Genomic DNA, 22,144 nt, shown 5'->3' with positions numbered 1-22,144 from the left:
CGCATATATATTTTTTATTCATAAATTTACAATATAACTTATATTTGTATTTTTATATTTATAAATTTATCATATAACTTATACTTATTTATAAAATAATATATTCAATTAAAGATATTTTTTACTAACTATTTGAGTTAGGATGCATAAATATACTATTATTAGTTCTATAATGCTATATACATCAAATATTTGATATTTTAAATTATTATTATTAGATTTATTATATATCTTACATGAATTATTTAATATTTTCTAAAAAAAGATTAAAATAAAAAATCAATCTAATTCAAACTACTTTAAATTGGATTGAATCAAATTAAAATTTTAAACCAAACTGATTAAATGATAAATTACCAAAATTGATCGTGATATTTAATGATTAAAAAATTGTGACGAAAAGTAAAGTTGTCACTAATAAAATATTATTTGTGATTAAATTTTATTTTGTCATTAATATTATTTACAATAGTGATAAACAAGAATTTTTTTACTGTAATTTTATTATTAGTGACAAAAAATATTTGTCACAAAAGACTTGTCACTAATATTTACACATTTTTCTTTCATATTTTAAAATTGACATTAATGCACATTTTAGTTAAGTAGTCAGCACATATTCATGGAAAAAAGAAAAAATTGAGTTTGTCATAAATATTATATCATATTTGATTAGTCTATTTATTTTTAATTTAAAGCAAAAAAGAAGAGTTGGACCTATAACCTCTCACTATAAGAAGTAAACCAAACCAGTAAGTCACCTTTGTTTCTTGTAAATTAAGTAACAATTAATTTATTTACATTTTATTTATGTTATAAATTTACATATTGTATTTTTTTATATTGCATTATTATTATTTTATTATTTATAGTTTTTTAGTTATTTAAATTTATTTATATGATCTTATTTATGTTTTATTATTTATAAATAATAAAACATAAATAAGATCATATAAACAAAATAAATAAAAAAAATATAAATGAAATATAAAAATAAAAAAAATATAAATAACAAAACATAAATAAGAAAATATAAACAAGAGCATATAAATAATAAAAATAAATAAATAATATAATGATGCAAATGTAAATAATAAAATGCAATCAATGAAATATTAATTATCTTGTAAATATAAATTTTAAAATTAATTACTAGTCATGAACACAAATATTTATCAATATAGTACAATGCTCAGTATGTTAAGATTTTAGATAAGTAATTAAAAATACTTAGGATATATAATAAAACTTAAAATATTAAAAATTTTCAATTATATATTAATTATCACATAATTTATTCAAACTTCATTAGTTTCCTATATTAAATATTATTAACATTTAACTTTTTGTTGTAAAATAACTTTAAATTATTTATTATCTTTTAAATTATTTATTGAAGTTTTACAGCATATTTATTATATTTTTAGTGACCTTAAAATATTATTAGAATAAAATATTATTTTTTGATTGTACGGGTAGGTTTTTTTTTTTTAAATAGAATGTCACTATACCACTAATAGCAAATTTTAGGCGGTCGACTTTCATCATGTGTGAAACAACATATCACTAAAGTATTATTAGTATAAAATCTTAATCACCTAATTTCCTTCTTTTCTTTTTTCCTTAAACCTAGTACTCTACTAACCACTTTCTAGTGGTGGATTTGTGGATAGTTAAAATATTACCTACCATTTAATATTAACTTATCAAATCAAAATTTTCATCTATTATTTCTATCATACAAAAAATATAAATTACAATTTTAAATTCAATTGTATTTGTAGAATTTTTTTGTTTAAAATAAATGTCAAGAAACTAAAGTATAACCTTCATAATAGCAATTATTATAGCAAGCAAAAAAACATAATATATGGTTAAAAATACTAAAAGTAACTAATAATAAAATTTGGTGTTCAAAAAATAATATATACAATACTAATTAATAATCATTATCACTATTATTAGCTTCATCAATATAATCACTTTCTTCATCTTTTGTTAAATCAATAATTTCGTCATCACTTTCTTCTTCTTCACAAAGGTACCACTGATTTTCCATCAACTATGGGTCAAGCTAAATCATTCTTATCCAAAGATAATCCTCGCTCATTATCTAAGACATTAGATGTAAAGGGAATTGAGCCAATATCATCATTTTCTTGACAAGCCTCAAGTGTAGCTTTCTCATGCACATCATACAAGTCTCGAGGCTTTGTTTTTTTACAACAATTAACCAATTAGGAACTTTGGTATCTTTAACATAATATACTTGTTGAGCTTGACTAGGCAAGACCTATGACTCATTTGTCCTCAGTTTACAATTACTATTAGTAAGAAAGAATCCATATTTGTCTATCCAGTATCCTTTTTGAAGGACACATCCCACCGGTCACATTTAAACAAAGCAACATTGTTTTCACGAGACTAACTCAATTTAACAATATATGTTAAGACACCAAAGTAATCTAAATTACCTGCATTTTCATCATCTTTAACTAAAACACCACTATTTTGTGATTTTAAATACATATTACAATCCTTTATATTAAACCTCCAACCATTTTACAAGATAACTTGTGTACCGAGAAACACGTGTATCAGGTCCACAAGCTAAGTTAAATAATGATTGGTTCATACTTTCTCTCTCATGCCTTTCCGAAAGTGTTTCATTCTATTGAAAAAAATATAAGTGATCATATTATTAAATTATATAATAATAATAATAATAATAATAATAATTAATAAGAACAATATATAATATTATTATTATAACTAGTGGGGAACAAGGTACTTTGCACCTCTCTAAAATTTTTAAATAATAAAAAAATAAAAATAAGAAGTTAATATATATGAAATATAGATGTCAAAAGGTGGTTACACAAAATGGTATCCCCTTTATATATTGTTATAAATTATAGATAATGATCATACTTACATGATTTTTAAACCATTACAAAAATTCCTTTTTATGCCTTTGTTCCACATTTTGAGAATTTGTTTTGTCTAATTCTTCTTTTTTGTGTAGTATAGTCATTTGAACATGTATATAATAAATAGGATGAATTACATATAATTAGAATAAATATAAATATATAATTTAATAGAATTACTTGCTTAATAAACGGTGATACTTCATCACAATTTTGAAGAACATAAATTCTTACTTGCAGACATTCTACTAAACTCTAAACTCAACTCAATATACTTTTTTTTCACGACCAATGGTTTGTCAACTTGTGAAAAAAATTTCAACTTTAAAATTTTCAAGTTAATCTAAATTAACTTCATAATTTCTTCTAGGTCTATTCAATTTTGTCTCAACTCCATGTAATTGAATGAGGATTCATTGATGGCTACGGCCTATAAATCTCGCTACTACCCTCTTGGGTCACCTCTGAATTCAACAAAAGGTCATAGGCCAAGTTATATGTGGACCAGTAAGCATGTTGCATGTTGGATAGTGGAGGCTGAAAGTTATTGGAGGATTAGATCAGGCGACCGTGTTAATACAGTGTTAATGCTGTGAGTGACAGATGGGTACCAAGCCTACCCGGTGCCCAAATTCCACACTTTGAAGCTAGCCATGTACAACCGGATATGAAAGTGGCTGAATTCATTTTTCAGTATACTAGTCAATGGAACTCCCTTGTTACAAAAGTTTTTTTTTCCCACAAAATACTGTCTCTTCTATTGTTTCTTTGCCTCTCCAACAACTGAGGGAACCCAATTCACAAATTTGGTAGTATAATGAAGATGGCCTATATTCTGGAAAGTCGGGATACCACTTAGCATAAGCTATGTATGGTGAAGAGGCTAAATCAGTAACACATGCTAGTGATCCATTATGGGCTACTCTTTGGTCAGTCAAGTCAGCGCTTAAGTGCAAAAATCCCACATAGAGGGTATTCTTGGATTCTATGCCAGTGACAAACTCAAACAAAGGCATATTGATATAGGTCCTGCTTGTCTAAGGTGTAGGGTTGAGACCGAATTAGTGGAACACACGCTTTTCACTTGTCCACATTCTATGAATGTTTGGTTTGCATCTACACTCTGTTTTTGAGTTGAACCAAGCACAATCACTTATGTGAAGGATTAGCTTTGCCTTCTTGTGTTAAATGGGGATGATTGAGTGGTCTCTAATGTTTTCTACATTTGTTGGGCTATATGGTTTAGTCGTAACCACCTGATGCACAAAAAACAACAGATGTAGCAGGTAATTGTAAAGGCCTATAATCAAATGATTGGTGAAGATCATAAAGCTAATGACAGTGACCCCACACATCCAACTGTTTGGAAATGTCCTGGTGTAAGCATAATTAAAATAAACTTTGATGATTCGGTGATGAGTCAGAACAACATTGGCATGGACATGGTAGCACGAGATCACAACGACCTGATGCTGGCAGGTGCAACTTGGACTGTGCCTACTGTTTTTGAACCAAGGATTGCTAAGGTCCTTTGCTATAGGTGGGCAATACATCTCTCATAAGAGTTTTGCTTTACACATGTGGATTTTGAATCGATTGTTTACAATTGGTGAATTGCATGAAGAATACCACGCATGTTGCTAGGAGTTATTTTGGAGGCTTAATTATTGATTGTAAGTCTCTTACTACTAGCCCTATTCTCTTTACTAAAAGATTAGGTAATAGAGTGGCACATTACCTAGCAAATCTTGCTTTTAGTTTAGGAGAGAAATTTTGGATTGATGAGGTCCCTTACCAAGTGGATCTCTTAATTGCTTCTGATATAAATGATTCTATTTCACTAGAAGGCCAAATGATCTATTTGATCCTTTATGTTACTTTTTTTTATGTAATTTGATCATTTATCTTTTAAAAATTTCATTTTGGTCTTTTATGTTTTTAAAAACAATCAAAATGTTTCTTTGGTAAGTACAAACCTAACGACCTTAATAAAATAAAGGTATTGACGACTAAAAGTTGCTAGAAAATGTAAGTTTATTTTTCCTTCATCTTCCTCCTCTTGTAATGACATGAGTTGCAGTAGAACTAGTAGAGAAACACGACAAAGAATGAGTGCAACATACGGATTCGATGCATAAGGATGGTGTGTGTCATATATATACTTTTGAGAAACATTGGAGAGGTTTTTGAAAGCCCTTTCACCCACAAAATCAAATTCAATGGATTCGTTATTTGGGACATGGAAACCCTAGATTTGAAGCAGATCTATTTTTCAGGGTGGATTCTAAAGTGAAGTACTTGATAAGGTGGTACACTCAAAAGCACCATTTACTACCACACACCATCTTTCACTTTCACACCCCGTCACAAATTTGGTGTCTAATACATTGTGGCAACACGTGCTGAGTCGATGCTTCACAAGGAGGTTGTTCATGCCGACAATGCACAGTGGATAGAGATCGTAGATCTAGACAGTAAAAAGACTCAAATCACATATCTTGGTTTGGATTGGGGGAACGAGGATCACAAATCATTATTTTTTCATGTTCGTGTAAGGTACACATCTTAGGGGATACACAACAAGAATGTTGGGTCAGGCTACAATGTTTTTTGTGTTGTTCATGTAGGAGGCTTTTAGCCACCAATACCTTTATTTTATCAACCATATTAATTTTATACTAATGGAAGGACCATTTTTATCTTTTTTAAAAATATAAAAAATCAAAGCCAAATTTCTAAAAGATAAAAAATCAAATAGATCATTTAATCAACTGAAATGATACAACTTTGTCTCCTAAAAAAATTGTCCAACTTTGATTTATTGCGGGCCCGCCCACTTTTATTTTTGTCTTTTGTTTTCACTGTGCAAAAAAAAAAAACCACAGGCTTCTCCGCTAGTTAATTAAAATCTTGTTAATTTTCCTGCTGGTTCATTTTAAAAAACCAAATCGCCACTCAATTTCGACGCTTTTACGCGTCGTTATGAAAGCGATGGCACTATCCTTTGCGGCCTCAACGCCGCTGGCATTAGAAGAGGAGCCTTTACCTCACACCGATGATGATTGCGACGTTAACAACGACGACGACGCTTTTTTTGGCATTGTTTCACTGGATGACAAGGGTTTCCCATAGCAACTCCCTGGATCCGAAACGGCGTTGGAAAAGAGCAGTTTCGCCGCAGATTTCTATCATAGCGGAACAAATTGGTCCTCGCTGTTGTTGCCGGAAGATAGTAATGTTGGACAAATGACCTTAATAACTTAAGAGGGGTGAATTAAGTTTTAAAATTTTTTCACTAACAAACTTTAACTAATCCCCTTTTAAATGATATGCTCATTGTGTCTTTTCAAGATGGGTTGGAGACATGTGTCTTTTCTAAAAGTTTTTTTGAAATTTTCAAATTTCAAATTTCAAATTTCAAACTTTCTGAAAAAAAATTTTAAAATAATTTTGCTTCTGGTAATCGATTGCAATGCCTTTTTCAGAAAATGTTAAAAATATTTTAAAACCTTTTTATAATCAATTTAAAAACTATGTTGTGAAGCCAAACCTTTGCCATCAATATAATCTTTTAACAAAGATAGATTAAGACTCAGGTTTCTTCTTGATCTTTGTTTTCTTGGTCTTGATTTAATCTTGAAGCAATTCCTAATGTTTCTTGAATCAATCTTGTTTGATTATACTTTGGTATCATCAAAGAACCTGTATTCATATATTCACATTCTTCTACTTTTGTGATTGACAATTATTATCAAGTAAACTCTTTTTGGCATCATCCCTGCATGATTCACATTCTCTCCCTCTTTGATTATCCTCCTTTCTTATAATGATAACCATTATCAAGTAAATTCTTTTTGGCATCATCAAAACCCTGCATGATTCACATTCTCTTCCTTTTTCTTTTTTGATGATGACAACCATTATTAAGTAAATTCTTTTTTGGCATCATCAAAACCTGAAGCATACATGATTCACAAAGTAAACAAAGCGATCTCGCGCAAGATAAGGGGAAGAAGATGAAGCAGGTCAATCTGTTCCAGATTTGGGGGTTCAAAAGAAACGACGTCGTTGGTTCGGTTGAATCTAGTTCCGGACATAGTGGTTATTGTGAGGAAGGAGGTGGTTCTTCTGAGAGGAAGATTGTAAAACCTGAAAATTGTGGTTCAATTTTGCACCACACTGGGAAAGAGTTCGAGAACACGAAATCTTCTCGTAAGAGAAAGGGTTCTGGTGGTAAAAATAGGGTTACACGTTCCTGCCCCTTTTATTAGAAAATGCCAGGTGAAATGAAATGAAATTTCTTCCATTTTCTTTTAAGCGGTTATATCTCAGTAACTTTTCCAATTCAAGTTGATTCGGTGAACCAACTTAAAGGGTACAAATTCATCAAAAACTGTAATTTGTTTAAGTCCGCGAGTGATGAAAACAATATCAGCTGAGAAATGCGTTTGACGAAAGTTAGGGTGTGCTTGATTTCATTTTTTGTGTTGAAACAATTTTTAGTTTTCAAAATGCAACTAAATAAAATTGGTGCAGGGTTGTACAAGGCACATAACACAGTGCGGAATTGAAGCACAGGTTGAACAAGATGAAAATAGAAGATGAGAAAACACTTGTTTTGGAAACAATTTTCAAAACTTAATAGATTTTGCATGAGAATTTGATTGTTGATTAGTGTAGTATTGTTTTACAAAATATTTTTCAGAAAAAAAAATTGAGAAGAGAATGAAACAGACCCTTACATGTTGATTTTTTTTCTTCTCTGTTCTGTGAAGTTTCTTAATGTTCTAAAGGGATATACTATATTTGTCAATGCAGGGACAACGTTGATTGTTGATGCTTTTAGTTATGGGTGTGTTGAAGGGTGCTCGGCATATTTTCTTACTCATTTCCATTGCGATCACTATAATGGCCTTAGCATGAAATGGTCACATGGTCCTATATATTGCTCTCCTCTCACGGGACAGCTTGTTCAAATGTGTCGCTCGATAAATCCTTTTTAAAAATTCACCATCATGTTTTTACTTGTTACATTAGACCTTAACCCTGTGTTTGAATGGGAAAATTTAATAAGAGTAAAGGATTTCAACAGAAATATTAAAATGTCTTTCAATTATCTAATTTATTTGGATAAAATATTTTAAAAATAATTAAAATATTATCATTTTTTTAAAGTATTTTAATATATTAATTTGAGACAAATTCTGACTGAAAATAGAAAAATTAAAATTCCTCACTCTCCGTGGTGCTCTCTCTCCTCACTCTCAGCACATTACTCTCCATAGCTCTCTCTCTCTCTCAGTTACCACCTCCCTCCCTCTCTGCTCTTTGATTTCCTACGCCGCCGTCGATGCACCCACATCGCGGCTTTGTCTCTGCACTCGTCGTTGTCTCGCTGCAATCACCAGAGCCCGTCGTCGCCAGCTATGACCTTTTTGTTCCTTGTCTAACTGAATTGTTTGGGTTCTTTGAAATTTATCATGGTTCATAGAGGGCATTGTGGTTTTGTCGATGGTGGTGCCCGATGGTTCATTGCTTACAAGTTCTAATGGCATTCGGGGAAGATGATGATGGATACGTGTTTCTTAATTGGTTGGTTTTGGAGTCCTGCATATATATATATATATATATATATATATATATATATATATATATATATTTTAACAAATCCTATTCACTATACTAAGGGTATTTATTTTCATTCAATATTAAAATTTTAATTTTTAAATAAATATTTAAAATAAAAATTTGAATTTTATTGAAATTGAATTACTTTATTCAAACAAGAAAATTAAAATACAAGAAATTAAATTGTTTCATCCAAACAAAATATTTACAAAATGAAAGAAATTTAAACCAAGGTAATTAAAATGGTGTATTTGAATTTCCTAGAAATTTTTAAGATAAAGGATACTTGAAGACCTACAAGGAGCAATTCACAGCAATTTTGGCATTTCGTCCAACAGGTATTTTATTCTGAATCATCTTGGTATTATTAAGTTATTAACGGAGAAGCTATTTGTGCCGACAGAGTAGTTCAATTCAAGTGAAAACTTCATCCTTCGTATTTTTAGGTTGGACTTTCAGTGAGAGGATAAGCAACGATCTGGAACTAATTAAACCTGTTTCCAAAAGAAATATTACGATATATGGTAAGATTAACTGCATTTCAACAACCACTCTTCATATAAAATATGAACTTGTTATTAGTGCTTATTTGTATTGAAAATGCACTGTACTGGACCATGGTGGATCAGGGTATAGTGTTCATAGTAACGATCTGCTTTCTGATGCTAAAATGCATCCAGGTGTCAAACAAAACAGGCTTTTAATTTGTTTATTCTCTACTGCCCTTATACCACTTCTGTTGGTTTTTTAAGTGTTGTTTAAGGTTGTGACATAAGAATTAAGAAATACAGTTTATCTGGCAGAGCAGTACAGTACAGTTTATAAGTCCTTTTTCTTCCTTCTTCCAGGGGTTCCCTACAGTGAGCACTCCAGCTTCACAGAACTGTGAGATTTTGTTCAGGTCCAGAACTGAATATTGTGATTACTTTCATTGAGACATGATAATTTATTTGATGATTGCTACAAAATTGCATTATTTTGTTCTCCTTTTCTAGTGAACTTATCTTTACCCTCATACAGTTTTTGAGGCCTGACAAGATAATTCCAACTGTGAATGTCGGAAATGCTGCCAATAGAGAAAAGATGCAATCCTACTTCCGAGATTGGTTGAAGGGCTAAAGTCTCTGGCTCTCTGCTATTCCTGAAAGAGATTGAACTTTTTATCTGAGATTTCCATTTTGAAACCAATTTGCAGGGACTCAACATTTATTGCTGATTGCTGAAGGTGGTCTATGAATTCTTTTTACACCTTAATCATTTGAATTACATGCTTTCACAAATGCCTGCACAGTGCAACAGGTGTTTTTGACATGTTACAGGTTGTGCCCCGGTATGCTTCCTATTTGTTGCCACTGAAAATCTCCCTTCAAGGTCCAAATGCAGGGCACACCACAAAATAAAATGAGATGCCATGCCTTCTGATACTGTCTCCCGTGTACTTTAGCTTCTGCCCATTTTGAATATTGTTGTTTAACAAACAGCAGTGAAGATTCCTATTATTTTTTACGCTTGTACATCAAATAATTGGTGTAGTTCTATTCCGTAAGACTTTGTTATATCCAGTAGAGCTTTTGCTAAAGCTGTATGGTGATTGGCCTTATGTAATTGTATTTTGAGAAATAAACCATCGTATGATTTACGAAGATAGTGTATTGGCTGTGGGAAACTGGGAATCGCATCTTATCTGTGTAGGTATTTTTAATTTTTTATGCCTTCCTTTATAGATGTTGTTGGAAGTAGTTAAGCTACCTGTAAGTTGGAGAAAAACATGATTTACGAATATAACACATTTAATATTGATTTGCATTTGGTGAAATCAACCTTTGAGGCATTATCAATCTATCATAATTTTATACTTCAATTAATTTTTATAAATATTTTAAAACCTCAATTTGAAGAACATTGGAAAGATTTCAAATATCCTAATAAGAAAACTTGTAAACCCCTTTCATGCATTTCCTTTCTGTTCTTTATTTTCTTTTCATTTCTTTCCCTATGAACACTTAGGAGTGTTTGTCAGCGTGCTCTTTATGAAATGTAGAGCAAATTCTGTTATCTATTTTTATGGTAAAATTTATAGTTTAACAATCTTTGGCCAATTGATACTCAATGTTTTTAGTGAGACTTTACTCTTGTGGATTGATCTGATATCATAAAATTTGAGTCGATGTGCTTTGAGAATTTATGCCTTTAAAAGTATTTTAATAGTTCCAAAGTTACAACTAGTTAACGTATTTATAGAAGTAACTACAACTTTAGTTTTTATATAAACATGAAACCTTCAATTAATCAAATTTCAAATGAAAAGATATTAAAAAACTTTCAATGAATTTATCATGTTATAAACAACAATGCTAGGCTTTTTTCTAAATCAAAATGTGATACTCAATCAATCGATCACTAAACACTATGCCATTGTTCTTATGATATTAGATTCGATTATCTTAGGTAAAATCTTAAATTCAAGTCTTTTGCATGACAAAACGTGGTTGAGAGAAGAAAATTTTATTAAAAGTGATTAGTCAAATTTTTTATCGAAAATTAATCATCAGCAAAATCAAATAATTTATATTTCGTACCAATAACATGATAAAAAAAATACACATTTGTGATTTGAGACTAAAGAGATTTATTAACAATCTCTTATTCAACGTTAAATAGATGAAAAGAAACATACCCTGCCTAACAGACCATAGAGAAAACCATCTAGACCAAATGATGTTATGTTAAACTTTTTGACTTAATATCTTTTTAGTTCCTATAAAATAAACAAGTTTTGATTCTTCTGATTTTTTTTTCTTTGCTTCTCATATCTCTAAATTATAAAACTATTGTTTTTTATCCCTTGAAAAAGCCAGACTGATTTAGAGTCAAACTACGTAAGTAAACTATAATTTACGATAAATTCGTATATCTTCTAGTAGGAAGAAATTTTCTGTCCATAAACACATCTACCCTTACCAGCACAATTAATAAGCCAAATATTTTAAACGATGGATTTGCTGAGGGAGAAATAAATGTTCTTCCAGCACGATCGTACAAGAAATTCCCACAATTTATCCTTATTTTCAAACTGACGTAGTTGTTTGTTTCAATTCAAATAGAATTATGTGTTTAAAGATTGTCTACAAGCCCTACATCTTCGCACTATAGGTTCCTTGTCTAATAATTTTTTTATGCTCTCTGATTTTGACTTCCTAGCATTATTAAGGCACGAATTATGTAGTATATAATCAAAGTCAATAGAACCGTAGTTGCTATGAAAACAAATTGCTAATAAAAATCCATGTTTTGTGATTTGTTAAAGACAAATAATTTCCACGCTCGGAATCTATACCTATAATTTATATACACGCTTTAGTGATCTGTCTGTTGAAGAAAGAAAGAAATACTGTTCTCTAACTCTCCATTATAGAGTATTAGAGTTCCCCATACAAATTCCCAATCAATGCATTTCATGTGCTACAAGAGTTGTAACAGATGCTGGATCACAACAAGAGGGATATCAATCACATGGTCTAAGCTGAAACTAAGGCAGATTTATTGCATGTGCATTTCAGGTTGTTTGTTGATGTCAGAAATACTGAAAATAATGTAATGCCAAGCACAAATATCTTCCATTTCATCTATAATGACCCAACAGTATGGTGCCAACTTATTTTTCTATCAAGTAAAGCGTGGATAACCCAATAATTCATACTCATTTTCTTTTGAAACCCTGTCCCCATGCTATGATAGTTTATACTACATAAATCTGTTAGACACTGTCATGTCATCACCTTAATCTCGTGCAGAGTGCAGAAAAAGAACTCAATTAGATTAAAAGCCACACCTCCAAAACAACATGAGACCAAAGAGAAGCAAATGACATAAAGAACCTTAAGCTCAATAAATCAGTAGTTTCAAAGTCCTTGATTGGCATCCATGAAAGAATAAGCCCACTGACCCATCTTAACTGGTAGTTAAAGATCATGGAGTGTGGCCAGCCAAATATAAGACATGCTAATTTAGAGAAATGTAAACACTTCAACATCAACAGTTCATCAAACAAAGAAATCCTATGTAATGTAAAACTTCAGGTCATGCTATAAGCCATCCTTCACCACCACTAGCCAATGTGATCTTGACATGATACCATCTAAATTGTATAAATACTAAATACTAAATTCCACACATAACACCTAACCATTTTTTTTAAAAATAAAGGTAAGGCAGTCACTCTACCCTACATTCGTTATCACTCATTTTTCAGATATATAATTTCACGACAGGGATCCATCATGTTCATTCACCCTCCAAATTAGATGTGTAGTTTATCAATATTTTCAATTACAAAAGGAGGCAATCAATCCACCTTTGAGTAACTTGGTATACTACTAGCAATCATATGCGTATAAAAAAAGAGAAGGTCCATATGATATCTACCAAGAGTGATTAGGAAAATGCAAAGCAGTAACAAACAAAACAAAACAAAACAAAATTGGAACTGCATAAGGATTCATCTGACTAACTAAACAGGAATACTATGTTGTATTCACAAAGTCCGTCCCTACATTCTGATCACATAACGATAGATAACAAAAATTCTAAATAAATAAATAATATAATGAACGAAAAAAAGATTCAAGCCTGGGTGCCAGTCAAGGCCTTCATCTGAATAAGGCTGTGGTTGGGGTCCGTAGGGGAAGCCGCGGTGGGGAGCGCCTCATAGGATCCGAGCCTCCTCCCGCCGAAGCTTCTGGCGAAGAGGGCATAAGTGAGGAGCACGATTAGGACCACGATGATGGCGTGGATCAAGAATGCGAGATCAAGGATGGCGACGGCGCGGAGCTTGGACTCGTCCAGATCGCACTGTGTGGAGCCCTCGACGCCGCTGGTGACGTCGAGGAGGCGGTGGCAGCCCTCGGGGATGAAGGCGTCGGCGTAGAGGGAGAGGCCGCTCTGGAGAGCCCAGAGCCCGCGGAGGCAGAAGGTGGCGGAGAGGGCGGCGTCGGCGGGGAAGAGGCGCGGGAGCGCGGCGAGGAGGAGGCAGAGGAGGGCGGAGAGGTGGGAGAGGTTAGCAGAGACGGAGAGGCATTTGGCCTCGATGGCGGAGGTCTGGAGGGCGGCGCGGGCGGAGGCGAGGGCGGCGTGGAGGAGGAAGAGGACGGAGGCGAGGGCGAAGGAGAGGTCGGGGGAGAGGGGGAGGAGGGCGGGGGAGGCGTCCGCGATGAGGAGGGCGAAGGCGAGGAGGAGGAATAAAAAGAGCGTGGCGGCGGATTGGAGGGAGGTGATGCGGTGGACGGCGGTGGCGCCGCGGACAAGGGGATCGGCGTCGGCGGAGACGAGAAGGTGGTGGGCCATGGCGAGGAGGAGAGAGAGTATGATTAGGTAGAGCGGGAGGCGGCGGGGGTAGGGGAAGGGGTGGAAGGGTTTGGCGGCGTAGGCGTGAGGCGATTTGAGGTAGTTGCGCGTGGTGCTTATCAGATGGTACATGCCCAGCGTCAGAAGTGCCGCGGAGGAAATTACTTGGTACACCAGACTCCCCATTTCTTTTCTCTTCACTTCACTTGTTTGATGATTAGTAACAGATGCCAACCCCAGCCTTCATCTTCGTCTTCTTCTCCCATTTCTCTCTTAATTATTATTATTATATTATTATTATTATTATTATTATTATAAGTTATAACTATCACTTTTCCCCTCCCTTTTCTCGCTTTATTGTCTTTTCTTTCTTTTTCTCCCAAAAAGCTCAAAATGTTGCCATAATAATTGCATTTTCTCTTTCTCTTGAAAGAATGTATTGATTTTTTTTCTTCTTCATGAAAGAATGTACTGTTGATGAATCGGAAGGAAAAAAAAATTAGTCCAAGAAACATAATGTTTTTCTTAATAGAAGAAAAAAAAAAGTAGAAGATAGAGAGAGAAAAAAAATTAATTTAAAATTTTAAAAATAATAATAATCAAATTAAGATTAAAAATAATAAATGGTTAAAATTAAAATATTTAAAATTTTGAGTTAAAATCTAATATATCATCAAATCTCTAAAAAATTAATAAAAAAAGTATGTTTTTAAATATATCAATTATCATTAATTATTTTAGAGATTTGATAATTATATTATATTTTAATTTGAATTTTTAAATATTTTAATCAGTATGTTATTTTTAAGTTTGATATGATAACGGTTATTAATTTGTTCTCTATTATCTTTGTATAAGAAAATATTCTCACAAAAGTCTTATTCTTGTAGAATACATTTTAAACAATTGAATTAGATTGTCTGAACAAAAAAGAAAAGAAAAATATCCAAGAAAAATTTTAAAAATTAAATAAATAAAAAGAAAAAAAATGAATTTTATGTCAAAAATATATATATTTTCAAACATGATTTTTTCTCATAAAAAAAAACACATCATTTGTTGATATTTTTCTATTTTCTTTCTTTTACCCACTCATACCATATATTTCAATGGGTATAAGACCCTTGCAACTTGAGTTGTTTGCATTGGTTCTTGACTAAAGCAATGGCATATAGTGAATCAGAGAATAACATGATCCTGCAAAATCCCAAATCCCAAACAGCTTGCAGGCCCTTGAACATAGCCATAAGCTCAGCGGAGGGCTATTGCATCCTGTACCTTCCATTGCATACCGAAAAGTTCATTCTTGCATTACAAAATGAGCTTACTGGAATGCAATGGGAGGTATAGGAAACAAATACCTCAGTGAAGACCACCTCATCTCCTGAAACATGGCCTGCAAACCCATACAATCACTCACCAACAGTATCTCTGACATGGCCTCCAAAACCAGCTCTTTTAGGCTCACCCCGCACGCTGCCATCAACATTAACAACCACCCAATCAGAGAGTGGAGGGGACCAAGCAACTAACCGAGAGTGAAAGCTGTTCACAGAGAATTGGGGAAACACTCTGTAAATATCATGCACCAGGGAAAAAAACAGCAGGGCAGATCACATAAGGATTAAAAGGATCGCCTTGGAAGATGAATCTACATCTAGTTTTCCAAATTAACCACACAGCCACAAGGATAATGATACCATGCTTGACTGGCTTCCATAATCCAATTTCTGAACTCCATCTTAGGAGCGATCACAAGAGGAGAGAGGTGATAAAACACTTACTTTGAAGTCTCACAGCTAAAAAGGCAATGCTCCATGGACTCAGGAAACATTCCACACCACGGGCAGGTTGCATCCATGGTCATGTTACGTTAATTTAAAACGAGGAAGACTGGCAAGGAATTATGCCAAATTTGCCATAGAAAGATCTTTATACTCAGAGGGATGTTACAGCTCCAAATCCATTTGAAATCCAAATTCTGCATAGGGCTAGAGGCTTCAACCTTAGTCACCCACCCATAAGCCGACTGAGTAGTATAGATGCCATTTGTATTGCCAACCCATACAAATGAATCTGTTACATTATGATGAATGAGGGGTGGGAGAAAATTAAAGGTGTTTCTGACTTCATTTAGGGGAGTAGCCAACCGTTGCAGGTTATATTTCCCATCTTGAATCACATCAGAAAGAGTTAAGTCCACATCCTGAATATCTACATATAGAACTTTTGTGCTCAAGCATCCTGATCCAGACCAGTTGTGAAACCAAATATTGGAAGCACCATCTCCAATTCTAGGTGTGAAACTTGCAAATTGCCCTCCAGACATGAGGGGATTTGCCTTGAGGGGCTTCAAGATGCAAAACACAAGCGATACACAAGTTTCAATTAAGTAATTAAAAAGTCTATAATATCTTAATTTGAATACAGAAACAGACTATTACTTGAATTGGAAGCTAAACAAGTATGCAGAAGAGAGGGCTGGAAGGGAGAATTTACACAAAATACAGCATGGACGTTAAGATATGCACACAGGGAAGGCACTTGCCGTCAACAAATTGGTAATGGTTTGTGAATTCATATCTAAACAGCAACTACAGATTCTATATTGCAAATTTACATTACAAATACAGTACAACTTTTCTTAAAATCGCTTTACCTCACTAACTTCTTCCAACTTCCATCTGCAAATGCAGCCAACGTATCAAACTGCAGTGCAGTACTTTCTAACCCATTTCTTTTGGTTAAAACACTCTCAACACCACAAAACACTCACGGAATATGGGATGAAAAATCTGTCCAGCTTGTATGCACTTGCAAACTAAAGAATGAGTACAACAAGTAAGATGACCAGCACCACCACAAAAATTGCAAGCACCCACCAACACTGCAAAGTAAGCAATATTAAATGAGAAGTCATATATTATAAGAATGATGTACAAGTGTAATAACATTACTAGTAGAAGAAGAATGTTGCATGCCACTCTTGCACTTCTTCCAGGTTTTGATTGTGTTGGACCATTATTAGAGATTATTTAGTATGATAAGATCTATATGACTCACCCATGAGGTTTTGGATTTCACACTTTTGGAAGCCTTGGCTAGCTGTACCCTAGCTTGGGTTGTAGCACCAGCAGAAGCATCAATATTTGAATGAATGTCATCTGTCAGAATGATGCATAGAAATATGAACGAAGAGAATAACTAAATGCTGTAGTGACAAGAAGTAAAATGGTAATCTTATTTACCAATAACAACACCCTGATCATGAACCAGAACAGCTAGGTCCTTGAATATTTCATTTGCTTGTTCAATTTGCTCCTCTACCTCTCTAATTCCCTGTTCTCTTTCTTCAATCATGGCCTCGTTGAAGGATATTTCATTATCCAATAGAAGTATCTCTTGCCTGCAGTTTTAATTCATTGATCAAGCAAATCAGACCATGAAAAGTTATACTTCAATCAAGAGTTGTATAAGCCAAAAACAAACTATACATCTGTCTTACAGAAATGCATATTGTTTATATATGATAATGATAAGATAAAGATTTAACAGAATTCAATTGGTCCCGTTAAATAGCTGAAATGTTGCAGACTTACCTCTTCTGCTCTCTGATAAAAGGTTGGCTTTCCACATCTATCCCAACCGATTCTTCACCAGAGCCAGAGCTGTTTACAAACAAACAAATGATAAAGGAGAGCTCGAATCAGGAGGAAGAAAAACAAAAAATGTAGGCATCAAAGGTTAAGAAAAAGGGTCTGCAACTGCAATTGCTGCCCCAATGTCAAAGTTTTTGGAGTCTTCACTTCTGCAATTGTAGCTACATTAGCTTCATTTGTTTGCAATTTTCCACAATATTAAGGATTGAAATGAAACTGCAACCACAATGGTGACTGCAGTTTAAAACCTGGGTAGGCATAATTAGATTTTGAGGAGTATAGAAGTAACATTTTTAATATAATGCAAAGAATGATTGACCTTGTTGGTACAGCTTCTGACGGTGTTCGGGAGTGTCTTTAACGGTTCCAACACCATCGACGAGTCGCCGGAAAGCAGCGACGGCGGTGTTGATCTGGAAAATTCCGGCGGCGACGGCCTGCGAAGGGGACTGGTTCCGGCGAGAGGAAGGGTTGGGGCCAGTTTGGATGTCTTGAAAACTCATGGCTGATGGAATGGAATTGGGATGGGATCCTGAAGTTCAATTATGAAATTCGAGCAAAAGTTACTGGCTTCGAGAATATGATTTCGGTTCAGTTTGAAACTTAGTAATTTAATTGTTGAACCAATCGGGAAGTGGCACCTTGACTCAAAAGCGACGAGTGGCATTGCACAGACCCCACTCTCACTTCTGTTTTGTCTTAGGTTCATACAAATATTCTTAAAAAATACTAAAAACGAGGTATGCTGGATACTACTCGAGAATTTTTGCCAACACTGTTTTTTTATACGAAAATTTGTATCTATTTTTTTTTTTGTCTTTATAGTTAATATGCATTAAATAAAGATTATTTTTGTTAAAAAAAATTAGGAGGAAAGTCCTTTGTGACTTGTGAGGAAAAGCCTTCAGCTTAAAAAATGTTCATAAAAATATTTACATTTAATTTTTATTTTTATGTACAATGATGGTAAAGGTTTGTATGAAAAGAATTGCACAAAGTGAAATTTCAAGAATTTAGTGAAGATCGACAAAAAGTATTTATCTATCTACGCGAGAGTCTAGGGTTTCCCCTCGTAGTGAGAGTATTCTAAAGGTAGTGGAGGAAGAGGGCGAAGGGTTAGTGTTCCATGTGGATAAGGAGAAGGAGGCACACATAGACTTTGGGTTGTGTCTAGTTGGAAGGTTTCTTATGTCCAGGAACATATATAAGGTCTCAAGCCATGAAGGAGAGTATGGCAGTAGTGTGGCAACCAGAGCAGGGGGTGACAATAAAGGAAACGAAATCAGGATTATTCTTGTTCTAGTTCAATCATCCAGTGTCCTTCAAATATGAAAGGCTGGGGCATTTTTGTTTTCTGTGTGGCTACTTGGGTCACACAAAGAAATTCTACCCTAAACTCTTTGGTGGTGCGGAGATACCAACTTGGTTGCTAAGAGGATTTCGCGAAGCTATTATGGACTGTGATTTGGTGTACATCCCTCTTGAGGGTTATCAGTACACTTGAGTACTAGGAGATCGAGTAATGGATGCTACTGAGGAGAGGTTAGATCCTGCTATGGTCTCTATTGAAGAATTTAATAGCGACGACATCTGACCACAATCCAATCTGGTTAAAGCTTTGTGAGCAGCTGCATAGTCATAACAGGAGGTGTTTTAAATTTGAGAATGCGTGGCAAGAGGACAAAAGGGTAGACCTTGTTGAGAGAATCCGTCATTGTGCGAAAGTTATAAATGGTTAGGGTCACCCAAAAATGGAGGGATGCTGTAAAAAAATTTGATGAACCGTAGTTTCTGGAGTGCTGAAAGCTAAATATTATCCTCGATGTGATTTTTTGAACGCTCCCTTGGGGCATAGCTCAAGTCTGTCTTGGAGAAGCATTTGGAGTGCCCAACTTATTGTAAAGGAGGGTTGTAGGTGGAGGGTGGGGAATGAGGAGCAAGTTCATGTGTTGGGAGATTCTTGGTTGAGGGGTGATGATCATATGCCATTGAAAACACTACCTGCTTCACCAGAAAACCAAGATATTAAAATGAGGGATCTTTTTATCCAAGGGAGTAGGTGTTGGAACACTACATTGATGAATTTGATTATGAATCCGAATGATGTTGATAGGATCCTAAGAATCCCTATTCTTCCTCAGGATAACAAGAATAAGAGAATCTGGAGATGGAGCAAGGGTGGTGTTTTCTCTGTCCGAACTACCTATCATAGGGCTAGACTATGGTTGGTATGGAACATCTAAAAGTATCTGGTAGTTTGAGTAAGCTATGGGAGATGAAGATACTTTAATTTCGAAGGTGTAGCAGTTTTTATGGAGAGCCTGTTGTTATTGTCTCCCAACGAGAACTTCCTTGCAGCAACGTGGTGTTTAGAGCCCAACAACGTGCCTATTCTGTGAATCAATTTGGAGAACCGCTGGCATATATTTATCAACTGTGATTCTGCATAGCAGTGCTGTAGAAAAGCAAACCTTTGGAAGGCTATTGAACCTATCTCCACTCAGGTAGAGAGCTTTTCTGAGTTTATGTTCCTTTGTTTAAATTCGTTCAGTGACAATGTTATTTATGGCAAAATGTGTTATGCTATTGTCGAGCATGTGGAAGGCTAGAAACATTTATCTTTGGGATCACGATCTTCGTCTAGTGGATCATGTGATTTTCCAAGCTAAGAATGTTTTGTCTCCATGGCGAGAAGCACGGACCTTGGATCATATCTCGATTAAAAAAGGGAGCCCAAGGTCTAGATAAGCCAAAATGGTACCCTCCCCATGTAGGTTTCCTAAAATGTAATGTAGATGCAGCTTTTTTCGAGGAAGATGGGACCATGGGAATTGGATTTTGTGTCTATAATGAAGAGAGTCGTTTTGTACGTTGTTGCACATACAGAGACAAGGAACTTCAAACCCTTAGTTCATGAGGGGGAAGCCATTGCATTGGCAGGTGCTGTCTCATGGCTTCAAAACCAGGGCCACCAGAAGGTTTTAATCGAAGTGGACTGTCAACAAGTTGCAAACAACATCAATAAAGATTGTTCAGAGTACGAAGAGATCATTCAGCAATGTAAAACTTTGTTAAAATCTACACCAAATTTCAAAGTTTGCTTTATTCAAAGACAAACAAATCTAGTAGCTCAACAGCGCATCTAGAGGTTATGCTAGTTTTCATGAGTTTTAGTTATACCCTTTTATGTATTATTGATCACTATTTACAATTTACAGGAATTAATAATATGAGTCTCTCCTTTTCAAAAAAAATAAAAAATGTACAATGATGGTAATAAAAATTAAACTTAAATCCTTGTATATTTACTCCAATCAGTTGTCATCAGACGATCCTACTCAAAGTCCAAAGACATGAATGAAGGCGCTAATCTGCAACTTGTTGCTCCCCTTATCCAACCCTTTGGATTCTTTAATAGCTTGTTTGGATTCGCATTCTCGCACAACTTAAATACGGATCACAAAATAACTTTTGGTGCATCTTGACCTAAACATTTGATCAGACGTGAATCATGGATGCTAATCCAAATACGTAGTAAGTAATTAGTTCGTGAAAATGCATTTTATTCTGTAGGTTCTTTACGATGTGTAACATGTTCCTCGCCAAAATGTGTCTGCTCTTTAGGTCGGTATGTGTTTCACTTTTTTTTCCAGGTTGGATGAGAACGTCATGTGACAAGTAGGTGGGTTAGTGGGCCTTACCACTCTTAGTAAGACTAATAAACTATCACGGATAATTAAGACAACTTTTTGTCGAGGATCAAATTTTATTTGATACAAATTGTTAATTATTTTTTGTTTAAAATCATATATCTTCATATGGTATGAAAGAACAATACAGATTTTCTTTTATAATTTATTTTAAGACAAAATTTAAATACAATTCTATAAATGTTTTTAGAATTTAATGACGACTTACTTGTTATATAAATCACAATTTGACTTTTATTAAAAAATTAATAAATTTATCTACATAATAAATTATAATTAAATATTGTATAAAACTATTTTAATATATAATCATATTTTATGTTTTTATTATGTTTTTTAATCATAACTAAAGTTATACCATGATATTTTTATATAATAATTTTTTATTAGAGAAATGCTAACTAAGCCTTTTTTTTAACAGACTCTTTAATCTCTAGTGATAATTGAAAATCATAAATATTAGATGTCATGTCAATGTAGTATAGAGATTGTCAAAGAAAACTTCAATTCTAATAAGAGAATAATACCAAAAATATATAAGGGACTACTCCTAAGTATTTGAGGTTTTCATCTTTATTCCTAAACCAAAATTTGAACAGCCTTAGTCCTTAATCTTTTTACCCGATAACATTTTTAGTTATCCTGTTGAACTTCAGTTGGTAAATGGTGATGGGGTGATCGGAGTAATTGCCACGTGTAAAAATTGTGGCAGCTAATTTTTTAACGGTTATAACCCCAAGAAATGCATGAGCGACGTTATCCCCGGCCTCGGCACCGACTCCACTGCTGCCTTCGTCGGCGCCTTCCTCGCCTCCGGCGAACTCACCGACATCGCCGGCATCCCCCATCTCGAAACGCACGGAGGAGCAAGCCC

The 22,144-nt window shown here is 34.1% G+C and overlaps 2 protein-coding genes and 1 long non-coding RNA gene across 3 annotated transcripts; 1 reads left to right on the top strand and 2 right to left on the bottom strand.

Annotated features, from left to right (window-relative positions):
• The first annotated feature begins 8,794 nt into the window (after positions 1-8,794).
• LOC114399995 lies at positions 8,795-10,224 on the top strand. Its single transcript, XR_003663882.1, has 2 exons — positions 8,795-9,459; positions 9,579-10,224. It is a non-coding gene; the product is annotated as an uncharacterized LOC114399995 (long non-coding RNA).
• A 2,728-nt stretch (positions 10,225-12,952) lies between these two features.
• On the bottom strand, positions 12,953-14,182 carry LOC114399035. The gene has a single exon (XM_028361129.1). The coding sequence runs from the start codon at positions 14,085-14,087 to the stop codon at positions 13,182-13,184; it is 906 nt and encodes a 301-aa protein (XP_028216930.1). The 5' UTR covers positions 14,088-14,182; the 3' UTR covers positions 12,953-13,181.
• A 2,090-nt stretch (positions 14,183-16,272) lies between these two features.
• On the bottom strand, positions 16,273-19,275 carry LOC114398794 (syntaxin-22-like). The gene is made up of 7 exons (XM_028360938.1): positions 19,255-19,275; positions 19,069-19,150; positions 17,923-18,092; positions 17,501-17,601; positions 17,150-17,307; positions 16,965-17,065; positions 16,273-16,788 (listed from the first exon to the last, which is right to left on the bottom strand). The coding sequence occupies exons 1-7, from the start codon at positions 19,273-19,275 to the stop codon at positions 16,723-16,725; spliced, it is 699 nt and encodes a 232-aa protein (XP_028216739.1). The 3' UTR covers positions 16,273-16,722.
• Between the last annotated feature and the right edge of the window lie 2,869 nt (positions 19,276-22,144).

Source organism: Glycine soja, chromosome 19 (genome assembly GCF_004193775.1).
Source record: "Glycine soja cultivar W05 chromosome 19, ASM419377v2, whole genome shotgun sequence".
Classification (NCBI taxonomy): domain Eukaryota; kingdom Viridiplantae; phylum Streptophyta; class Magnoliopsida; order Fabales; family Fabaceae; genus Glycine; species Glycine soja.
This window is presented reverse-complemented; position numbering and strand designations above follow the sequence as displayed.

What these genes read in the sequence shown, in the direction of transcription:
- LOC114399035 (XM_028361129.1), bottom strand. Translation starts at nt 14,087, where the DNA reads ATGGGGAGTCTGGTGTACCAAGTAATTTCCTCCGCGGCACTTCTGACG.
- LOC114398794 (XM_028360938.1), bottom strand. Translation starts at nt 19,275, where the DNA reads ATGACGGATTCTCTCAACAAG. An exon ending in TGACGGATTCTCTCAACAAG is followed by an intron (nt 19,151 to 19,254) that starts GTCTACCCTTTT and finishes GATTGTGGTCAG; the next exon opens with ATGTCGTCGCTATTAAATTC. An exon ending in TTTATCAGAGAGCAGAAGAG is followed by an intron (nt 17,308 to 17,500) that starts GTAAGTCTGCAA and finishes TTAAAACTGCAG; the next exon opens with GCAAGAGATACTTCTATTGG.